Source organism: Polyergus mexicanus, unplaced genomic scaffold, assembly GCF_030449975.1.
Source record: "Polyergus mexicanus isolate NDT 795.1 unplaced genomic scaffold, iyPolMexi1.0 SCAF_11, whole genome shotgun sequence".
NCBI classification, from domain to species: Eukaryota; Metazoa; Arthropoda; class Insecta; order Hymenoptera; family Formicidae; genus Polyergus; species Polyergus mexicanus.
Window position 1 is genome coordinate 10255672 of NW_027223331.1, and position 11908 is coordinate 10267579.

General features: G+C 38.6%; 1 protein-coding gene across 5 annotated transcripts in view; it reads left to right on the forward strand.

Annotated features, from left to right (window-relative positions):
- Window positions 1-11459, forward strand: part of Zip48c (Zinc/iron regulated transporter-related protein 48C) — a 36974-nt gene extending 25515 nt beyond the window's left edge. For 2 of the 5 annotated variants that reach the window (XM_070304382.1, XM_070304386.1), the window contains exons 5-6: window positions 594-851; window positions 4861-8513. In XM_070304382.1, the coding sequence (XP_070160483.1) occupies window positions 594-851; window positions 4861-4939 (337 nt within the window). In that variant the 3' untranslated portion in view covers window positions 4940-8513. The other 3 variants (XM_070304384.1, XM_070304383.1, XM_070304385.1) reach the window with 3 other exon arrangements.
- The last annotated feature ends 449 nt before the right edge of the window (window positions 11460-11908 follow it).

The window sequence follows — 11908 nt, forward strand, 5'->3', positions numbered from 1 at the left end:
TGTGTGTGTGTGTGTGTGTGTATGTGTACATGCCTGTATGTGTGCAAGTTGATTCTCGCGCGGAGCCACCTTGTCTCCTTTGGTTTCTTCTTATCGTGCAATCGCGCTAAGCGCTTCTCTCTCTCTCTCTCTCTCTCTTTTCCATTCCACGATGGAACGCTGCTATTTTTGCATATCGCTGCAATCCGCCAGTGCAGCCTTACGCTTCGACGTTACAGAATTCGCGAAAGGATATTTCTTACACTCGAAGTGAAATCGGTGAGTCTCGCTGCAGGTGTAGCACGAAAACGTTACACCGAAACATTTTTAAAAACTTTCAGTGAGAAGGTCGCGTTGAACATATAGATAAGGGATTTAAAATACGCTTTTTACTATTATTATTTTCGCTAATGATATTAAAAAAAGATCGGCTCTCTCTCTCTCTCTCTCTCTCTCTCTCTCTCTCTTCCTTGATGCAGAAAATTTTACAGACTCTGTTAATATATTTGCGATGGAGTTATTATCTATCATTATCATATATTTTTTTGTTTACAATTAATGACGCGTATTCGAAAAATTTAAGAATGACATTCTAAATTGGAAATTTGTTTCAGAAATCTCGCGATCGGGATCGGGATACAAAACTTTCCGGAAGGATTGGCGGTGTCTCTTCCCCTTCAGGCCGCTGGCATTAGTACGTTGAAGAGCTTCTGGTATGGTCAGCTTTCGGGGATGGTGGAACCTATCGCTGGCGTGCTTGGCGCAGCCGGAGTGACGCTCGCCGCACCTGCACTACCTTATGCACTTGCCTTCGCGGCCGGTGCGATGATCTATGTCGTGATCGACGACATCATCCCGGAAGCGCATCAAAGGTATGTGTACCGGTATAATCACCTGTCCGGGAAAACTTGAAATTGCTAAACGATTTTAAACGACTTGCCCGTTCTTATTTAGGATACTCAAAATTACAACTTAACGGTCACTTGACTCATTCTCAAGATCGCTGTAATACAATATTTGAAATTCTCTCGACAATGCGTGTACAAAAGCGATGTTATTTTATTTACTAGATGATACACTTTAATTTACGCCTAAGTATATAATCAACGTAATAATTAAGTAAAATTCCAAGTAATAAATCTGTATTGAACGTTTTTCACGATTGCAATTGTACTTCCAAAAGATAACTAATTGCGCGCGATATTATTCGGAAAACACACGTGTTATTGGGGAAGGGAGGGGAGGGGGGGGGGAAGATGTTGAATACAGAAGGGTGAAGCTAGTTCGTGCAAACGGTCTTGGATCTTTCTTCTCTCCCTTCTTCCTTTTCCTCTCCATCTGTCTTTCTCTTTCCTTCTTCTATTTTTTTTTTTTTTTTTTTTTTTTTTAATACCGTTTGTACCAGAGGCACCAGTTCGCAGTGCACTTGCACCCGTTTCCATCTCACGTTTCACCCTCGGTTCATTCAGAACGAATTAGAACCTGGGCCTAGGCTCGGAGTCAGAAGGACGGAAGGCGCTTTTCCCATCGACACAATGACCCTTTATTTCGGGATTTATTCTCCCGCCGATGGAGATGCGAACGCGAATGGTCGCTCGATGGCGATCTCTCGACCATACGCGATTCTCCAACCCAATCGTTCCACAGACTTCTCGCCTTACGAGTAATCTGATCTTCTCACCCCGTTATCGTTCGGTATCTTCGTATATTGTCGTTCTTTGTCAGCAATATTATCTGCACTGAAAAAAAAAAATGACGCTGATTGCTATATGAAGAAGTACGATCTGCGAAGAATCGATTTAAAAATTGCGACTCGATGATAAATTATACTTTTAAATTTGTATTTATCTACATCATTTTTGTATATTTTCTTTATAATCTCTAATCTAAATTTACATGAAATTTATCAAATTAATTAAAAATTAATTCACTTTCTCTCTCTCTCTTTTCTATTCATTTAATATATTATGATAAATTAGTGCTACGATATGGAATGAAATAATTGTAATGCTTCCGCTTTAACTTGTAATATTATTGAAAACTCTGTAACACTTGGTAACATTCCGTACAATACCGTAAACTACTAGAAATCAGCAAGATCGCTTCGACGACCACGCGGAGCAACACGACGCGTAAATAATAAGAAGGAAAGATTCGTGATGCGTGTGTCCCATGAATTTCTACTTGTGTCAAGTGGACATGCATATGCAATATATATTCATACGGATATTAACGCGCGCACACAAGCGCATAGATATCTACGATGTCCGTATTTGAGAGCGATTACGGTACAATGGCGCGTGACGGCAGTGCCGTAGTTAGCACGCCGTCGGCGAAACGGACGTGGCGAATTTCTTTCCCAGGCCCGGCGGCGACCTAGCTGAAGAAGGCGCATTGTCATTATAATTGGCTCCTTTTGTATTTCGCGTGCGATCTAAACCGCCCGGATACCCAAGCGCGCGCTCTCTCCTTCTCTCTTTTACTTTTCCTCTCTCGTCGTCGCGCGCGGATCCTCTGCTTGTGAGATAGTCGTTCTCGACTCGCTCCCTCGGGAACCCACCGGGTGGCCGGAAAACACAAAAGTGAAAACAGATCGCTCGCTCGTCGCCTCGTTCTTCCTCTTCTCCTTCGCGAAAACCGTTGCTCGACCTTCGCGAAAGAAGAATTCTCCGCGAGCGCATGCAATCCTTCTTCGCGAAAGAAAATTCTCGCTTGATCTCGAATTGCATTTGCATAGGCTGCACGCAATCCAACTTTGCTTATCGCTTAACGCTAACGCAGTCGACGGTCGTCAATATCTTCCAAGTTCTAATCATGATTACATTCGAAGAGCGTATTTAAGATCGCTTCTTTTAGAAATAAAAATTCCTTATTTACACACACGTAATAATACGTGTATTAACAAGTACCCATTCCTTGAGGAACGACGATACATCTCCAAAGTGTCATAAATGTCCAACTCGTAATATTTGTATTATTATCGACTTATCAGAGTCATACTTGTCAAATCCCCCCATGCTTTATTTAAGGAAAGTATTAAAAATTATGGGGGGGGGGGGTTAAACAATCTGCACCGACATCACTTAGTTGTTGACGGAAAAAAAACTTTCCTCGTGTCCGCATCGTAACTAAAATTACGAAACGGGGAAAAGTTGCGGCAAGGAAAAATCATTCGCGTTTACTTAATCAAAATTGAATCTTGCGCGCAATGTAATGTCAATTTAAGTCGAAAGAGAGCAAAATGATCGAAAGAACGAGTAATACATTTTCGAATCTTCTCGAGACTTCGTTACTTTCGCGGAATAAGAAGTCAGCGGCAAAAATCAGCGCGGCTCGGCTCGGCTCGGCTCGGCTTGTCTCGACTCGGCGTGTTTCGTGGAACGGTCGCCCCTCGCACGATTTGCATTTTCCTTTGCTCGGCCAAAAGGAACGCCTGCTTCACCGATGATACTCGCGCTCTGTGTTCGACGCGGCCGATCTCCACGATAGGGATATTTAAATTTATTGCCTTATCGAAACTTTCACTTATCCGGAGATAATCGAATAATTAACTGACATTGCCTTCCATAACACTATGTAGCTTCGATTGTGATAATTAAGAAGAATTCCAAATTAATGAAAAATTGATGCGACTAATATGTATAGAATATTCGATAATATAATAGAAGTGTTCGAACATGAATAGCATTTAAATTGTAATTATTTTGAGATGTCGAGAGATTTGAAGAGGGCAAAAAAAGTTATGGAGGACGTAAAAATTTTATTATTGTTTGTATGGAATTAACATTTTAATTGCGCTAAATACATAATAAATTGAATCAAGGATCGATTTTTATTTAGCGGATTCGAAACGCGACTTCATGCGAGGGCTCAGTTTTATAGCAAACGACGACGATGACAACGTTAACATCGACGAAATCGGGAAGCGACATTGTTATCCCGGCTACTATTGCGATGTGTGAGACACGATAATGAACCAATAAAAATACAAATTTTCTGAGGCACACCGAAAGGAGGCACTTACCGCGGATATGATTGATGTGATAAAACGCCCACCGAAATACAACGACGCGTTTCGCCGGCCGTTAAAATTGATGGCCGTATATAATTTACGAAATCAACAAGCCGTGACGCGTGCAATACCGGCGGGATATATACGCGCGGCACGAGTGTGTGCTTTGTATGTGCTTAATCCCTACTTACTTGCCGCGAAAACCCTTTTATTTCTCGCCATCCTGGGGCCTCTCTTTCTCCCAGGTCGTTGCCATGGGGCCGTAGGCAGCGAGACGACGAGGATAGTGGTGGGCGACGGCGCCAGTGCCGCCTTTTTAATTCCCCGTACCCTCGTCCCTTGTCCTCCCTCGTCCTCCCTCGTCCTCCCTTCGTCCATCGCGTCCTTCGATTTTTACGTTCGATCTGCACGCCGCCGGTTGCGCTAATTAAAATTCCCTTCCCACTTCTTAAGCATGAATCTCGTTTATATCAAACCGCGATGTTGCACAAGACAAATTAAATGCGACGAAAATTCAAAAGACATCCAAAGAAAATCTAAAGGATACTTTATCTTTGGATATTTTTTAATTTTTTTAAGGGCTCACAATCTATCTATAATTCTCAAAACGCAATAATAAAACTGCTAATAAAGAAATTATAAAGAACTTAATGCGTGTGTGGCCGTTTTGTTTTGTCGTTAGTGTATATAAAAAAAAAATTTTTGATACAAAATTACATCCGTATAAAATTGTAGAGAACAGAAAATGTTTGACGTTCGACTGTAATCAATATTGTCGCAAGGTTCTCTATTCGGACAATTTCGCAAACCCGCGATTCTCTGCAATCTTGATGCGATCGAATACGTCGCGTTTATTTTTTCTTTTACAGCGGAAACGGCAAACTCGCTAGCTGGGCAGCCATCGTCGGTTTCCTGGTAATGATGTCTCTAGACGTTGGCCTAGGTTAAAGACGTCGTCCATAAAATAGTCAATAGTACGTTCACGCTTTTGTGAACGTGTAAAAATTATGTGGTAGCGGTAACGAGGGGTTTACAGTCGCGGAGATATATCTCTTCGATTCATTGACAACAATAGCGTGACTTGTCGAGAAAGAATCGAAAATTAAGAGCGAATGTTTTCTATCCTGACCCATCTTTTTTTTTATTCGTCGAAGTACTGTCTTTCATCCTTAAAGACTTGAAAGAAGAATTGAATAGCGAAATAGAAGATATTTCTAATCAAGTTTAAGACATATTTCCGTAATTCCTGATGTTTTACTGAGAAACAGACTTTAATGTAAGAAATTATTGTAATGTTCTTAAACATCCTTTTTATTACGGTAATTGTCGCATTTCCATTATCGTTACCACACAAATACATGTATAAGAGACGAGATAACTTTATTATAACATATATATTTACGACATCAAAAACCGAAAATACCATTATTGTATACCAGTTTTAATTTCGGTTAAATATTGATTAAGTCGCAGATATTGGAGATTGCGTTTTAATCTTGATCCGTTACGATTCGATGTTCGATTAAGGTGATAACAAAAGTTAAGTTGTTCAACTGCTCAAAGTAAGTACATTTTCTTAAAGCGGAATATTTTCTGTTTTCCTAACGCATTTCACTTCGTAAACGTCTTCCCCGTATCTAGTCCTTAGCGCGATTCGAAAAATCGAAGATACACAACTGACTTGAACTTAAAATCGAACATCGAACAATGTCTTTCAGGATTATTGCAAGATCGATTTAATCGCAAAAACTAACTGTCTAGTTATGGAATAGATGAAGCAATTGGAACAATGCACAGCCTCGAGAACTGTTAATTTCCCCAAACTATTTCTTTTTTTTATCAAAAATATTATATCGATATATATAAAGGGATATCTCGCAAAGATATGAGTGAACATTAATTTTTTATCAGATATATTTTAACAAATTTGCATGTAATGTATAAATATTATACGACAATTTCTAATTGACGGAATTTATTAATCCATTAATGTATAGATTATTCATTGATTTTTCCTTTATAATACAGCTATTATTTTTGTTTTGTTTTTCAATGTCTCATTATATAATTGCATTTTTTAATTTTTTTATGTTTTTCTATATCTTGTGCTATTAAATAGAACCGCGATATATTTGTTGCGCAATACTTTTAAAGATTATGATGTCCATCGGTATTATTCATTGCTTCAATAATACAAGCATATTATATTCAACGCGTGCTTGTATTATTACTCAAGTTTCTGAGTGCTGTTATTATACAAGATTTTTATTGCAGTTTTTCTAATCAGCGTTTTTCTAAATCGTTCCTAAATCGTACCTTTACATACTTCTGATTGATTGCCATAATTCATACAAGTTTTTAACGAAAGATTTATTGTCGCATTATCCAAATCTACGTTTTTTGTGAAACGTAAATTTTGCCTGGAGAAAATATGAATTTCGAAATGTCTTTTGAGCGCGCGATATACGCGCACGCAATCATTAGGTATAAACCTGTATGCATATTTATTGCGTTACAATGTGCCCTTTCTAATCACATAGTACGCGTACAGTGCAACTTTATTCTTATAATGATATGACGTTTACCCTACAATATATTATATAACGAGGTTACTCTCTATCATTGACATAAAATTAGACCACCTCGCGAAACTCAATACACGTCTGTGATATTCCCTCCCTCCCTTCAAAAAGTTTTTTTTTTTTAAATTTTTAAGAAGTTTAACTTTTTTATATTTCAATCTTAATAACGATATACGTTTGTATTTACTATTGATACAATGCATGCGTTCCACAGTAATGGCATAGAACATGGTTGCTATTCCACGATTTGAAAGTAAGAGAAAGGAATGTTATAAATATATAAGTTATATCGATATAAAGTTCATCTTTTTATCCTCATGCAGGACATTGGTTTTTCTCAATATTTTCCGCAATATTATAAGTTGTTTATATTGTATAATATATATAATATTTAATCTCTAATATGACACGATATATAATATTCTTTTTTATTAAAACGATCGCCGCAAATCGACATCCGAAATCGATATTTCGCAATAATTGAAAGCTATAAATCAATCACTGCTGTCTGGTTCTCGATACTGTGCATTTATGTATGTAAAATATAAAGATTATATTTTGATACACTGTCGATAGGCTACTAAAATATTAGATAATACACGAGTGTGTGCCGACACACACACTCACGTTTGTATATAAAAAGCCATGACGTAAAAGGCAAGGTAAATCTTTGTTACGGATATGCACTCGGTCAAAGTGATAGCGAAACTTTTTGACGCAATCAGGAATTGATCCCAAACCATGAGAAGCAATATACTTGCCAATATTGTCGGTGCTCCGCTAAGACAATTTCGTTTTTTCTTAATTACGCGCTCTCGGATTAGGGATCAATTTTTGATTTTAATTTTTTCCATGCTGTCGCTATTACGTGCGCAATGTTACATCTTGTTTTTTTTTACATTGTGCTTAGAATTATATTTCTCGTACTCTAGTTTCGTTAGATAGACCGTCTGGTTTCATGGATGTCGAGAAGCATTTCTTACGTTTCTTATCATTTGAACTAATAATATGATGATTTGATAAGGACTGCCGTCTTAAGTATTTATTGAAATTCATCTAAGTATGAAATTTATAATATTGATGCTTATATGATATCGACATTTTCGTAAGGTCAAAATTATCAATTTCGAAGTCAATTGGCTTTTTTTTTTCTTTTTTTTTTTTTTTTTAATGAAAAATCACTGAGACGGATCTTCTCGACAATCCTCGATCCGGACAATCAGTACAATTACTACTATTCAAAAAGTATACCACCGACACTCGGTTTATATTAAACCAGTACGAACAAGCATCAGCCAAAGCTTCGATGATAGAAGCGAGAGTCATCTCGATCAACATTGTGTTGATTACGACATATGCCCGAACGGTGCTTTAGCGAAATATATCTTCGTAATAAATCATGTAATTAAGCGGATCATGTGATTATATCGTATTGTATTTTAGATATAGTTAGTACCTACAGTCAATTGTAAAATTTTTGCAGACACATTCGGGTAAATTGCTAAAATTTATGATTGCTTGCTGCTTTATTAATTTGATGATTAGTACTTGATTGCACACGGAATTTATATATCAGTCAAAGACGATAACATATTAATTAAAAGACCTTAATCATGAATATTATACGGTACAGGATCGCATTGGCACATGACCGCGCGATTAATACTCTTTTCATTTTTATACCTGGGAAATATGTTTATGAATATTTTCGATAAAATTACGTGCCTTCGTAACTTAATTAGTATTATTTGTTTGAATAGAAATATTAAGTGTTCGAAAAATTGTCGAGGGACGACGATATTAATTATTGTCTATTTGTTATCTCAAAAAATTAAATTGATAACTCGTCCGAAAATCTTTATATTTCGCATATTAAAGACATATTCATCGCGAATTCAATATTGCGGTGTAATAATTTACAAAGATGTGCAATAAAGATAGTGCAATTAAAATATGCGTATGTGTAATATATAGCGTAATATAAGACATCCACTCCATTTTTTTTTTTTCCCTTCCCTTAAAAATTAGCCTGTGAATTAACAATAATATTACATACGTATATCCCGTAACAATCCCGCTCTCCCCCTTCCCCCCTTGCTTCACCTGAGATAGTAGAATAGAATTTTTTTATATCGTTATTCTATTCTATTATATTTTATTTAATTGCATTAATGCTAGCAAATATGCTTTTGTGTTTCTAGAGGGATAAAGATTTTGGAGTAACATCTTTATAAAAAGAGAGAAAGAAGAACTGTGATTCGAATATAATAGATGATATTACACTAGGAAAGAGAACACTTGTACGAGCGGATGCATCGACGGTAAGTTACCCGAGTTCTCTCCTTGACTCTCAGACGCGGTCGGTGTCGGCACGAGCTCGGCTCGGCTTGGCTCGGCTCGGCTCGGCTCGGCTCGGCTCGGCTCGGTGCATCGCATCTCTCGCTTCTCTCGTGTCTCTCATCGGAGTTGCATAACCCGAGGAGAATCGAGACATGAATGGAGCCGGGCAACGTGCGACAAGGACGGCTATATTCGCCGGCTCGATTTCCCGGTGCAACGAGTGCGAGCGAGCGCGCGGTAGGTAGGTAGGTACCGGAGTAGTAGGTAGGTAGGGCGCACTGACCGCGAAAGGTATACCAATTCGAGAACAGTGGCGGATTTAGGAATAGATTGGCAGGAAAAGACAGATTAGCTCTGACCTAATCGAGATGCGAGACTAGCAGTTTTCGATAACTTTAGGACTTAGTGATTATATATGTATATACAGGATGAAAGACTTGATAAAACTGCACAATTGTTTAAGTTGATACTGATTGAAAATTTAATAATAAATTTCTATATAGAGCGATCTTTTAAAGGGAAAAAGAACTCGCAAGATCAGTAATTATTAGATTCGTTGGATATTTTTCTCAATTACATAAATTTTCTTAATCGATTTATCAGTATTCTTTTCACATCAAATATAAAAGTAAAGAAGCACAGAAATAGATCTAAGAAAGTACGAGGAGTCTGAACGAGGGTTGGCCTCGAATTAACGTACTTAAAGCAATGCGATGTGTGATGTGTGAATCCGCCACTGTTTCGTGCGAGGCTGAGAACGAAAGAGGAAAAAGGCGGAGCGGGGGGGGGGAGGGAAGGAGAGAGGAAACGAGCGGCACACTGGGCGAACAGAAATGACGCAGTGGTCGGTAGAGTCCGGTAGAACTGGTGAGAGCGAGAGAAACAAAGAGGAGAGGCATTCCGGTGGAACGACGACGTCCGTTTTCACGAGAGGGATATATAGAGAAGTACATTCGCGCGTGCAACACAGCGGAGAAGCAGGCGCGCATCTGCCGTCGCGCTCGCTCACGGCAGTGAGCGGATAAAGATGGAAGCGGCCGGTCGTCGTAAAGGAACACGAACCACGTTCCTCTCCACCACGTAGAGAGGAAGGGGGACGAAAAATTCCAGCGAGCAAAGTAGCGGAGATGCGAATGCGTCCGCGCGCGGCGAGCGCTTGGAACGCGAAGGGTGTGTATGCGAGAAAGAGGAATAAAATCTCTCTCTCTCTCTCTTTCTCTCTCTCTTTCTCTCTCTTTCTCTACTCTCTATTTAGAAAAATTAGCCTTGAAATAATATACAGTGGAACATAATTAATTAAAGATACGATCAAGAGATATAGTGCCGGTTAAGATGGAAAAGGAATAATTTAAGTTTATTTCGGGGAGAAATAACACGCGATAAAAAATACAGATTTAGAAAAATAGAGTAAGAAAAGAGGGAAGAGGGAAGATGGTCGTCGGTGGTGCAGTAATTGGCCTAGCTAAAGAGGATGATCATGTGGTCGGGACGTCGGCGATGCGCGTACGATCTAGAAACGGGATGAAGCAGAGGCGAGACAGAGAGAGAGAGAGAGAGAGAGAGAGAGAGAGGGGGGCGAAAAATGGCAGGAGGGTGGGAGGGGCAGGGTGCAGTGCGTTGCATAGGAAAGCCGGGACACCGGCGCTGCACCCGCCAGCAGTCTCACAATACACTTTGCCCTGCGCGCCGCAGCCGATTTATCCGGTGCACGGCGCACGTGCAACGCGATTCCATGACGAAAATTTCTTTTCTTTTTTTCTTTTTTTCTTTCTGTCTTTCTATCCGTCCATCAATCTCCATCTCTCCGTCGCTGTGATGCTTGGTGATTACAGTGTTGTTATACCTGTGTTGCACGCGCGCGTATCTTAAATTACTTATCGATTTTATTGACGCAATTGACTTTCATGTTTCTATTACGACCACAATATTTTGGTAAGATCTCTATCCGACGCGCTGTTATTTAGTGCTTAATATGTCCAATTTTTTTCGTCGTTCGCACTACGTCGTGATGATGTTGCGCCGAATCACGCGAGGAGACGAAAATCAATCTGGACTAGACGTAGCGAACGTGAATTTTAATTCGATACAATTGTAATCTATTGCGTTCATTACTGGAATTCATCAAAGTGGAAAAACAAGTCGCGAGTATTTTCGATTTAATTCGATACCCACCGAATTTCCCTGACAATTTATTTCAAGTCGTACGAAAAATTTACCGCCTATACGGATACATCGATTTAGGAAATAACTAGCAGAATCGTGGTTCGCTGCGCGTCGATACGCAAGGGTGCGTTCTAAAGCGAAACTCGGTTCTCGCAAGCATTAGGCATCTACCTTAGGACATTGTCCTTTCACTTCTCATTCACGTTTCGTCTAACTTCGTTTATTCTTCGTTCATCCAACGTATCAACGCAGACTTGATTATTACGCAATTTCTCGCTACATTTTATACTAATCTTTATTATGACGCTCGTTATTACATTTTTTATCCTTTTCAAAAACACGTGTTTATTCTAAAAAAAAAAAACATCATACTCTTCACTATAAAACAAAAAATTAATTTAGACAATTTATAAAAATATATTTTTTCAATAAAATATCTTTTACATTTATATATAAATCTGGTTTTCAAATCGTAAATATATTACAATGGATGAGAATTAATTGGTTGAAAAATTTATCAAGGAGATTAAAGGGAGAAAATTGCTTTTCTTCATTAAATTTCGCTGTAACGTCTCGACAAAAACTAAGAATAATTTTTCAATAAAATCGTCGATATAAATAGCAAACCTTGTTCATAAAAAAAAAAAAGTCAGGGATTCGAGTTGAATTCTGGTACAATTAAAAATCTTAAACGATTAACTTGTCGCAACAATGTATAGCGTGATCGTTTGATTCCAATTCCCACTTACCAACAAACTTTCCACAAAAAGCAATCTTCGATCTCCACAATCGGTACCAAAAGTTGTAGGAAACCATCTTCAAATTGTACCTT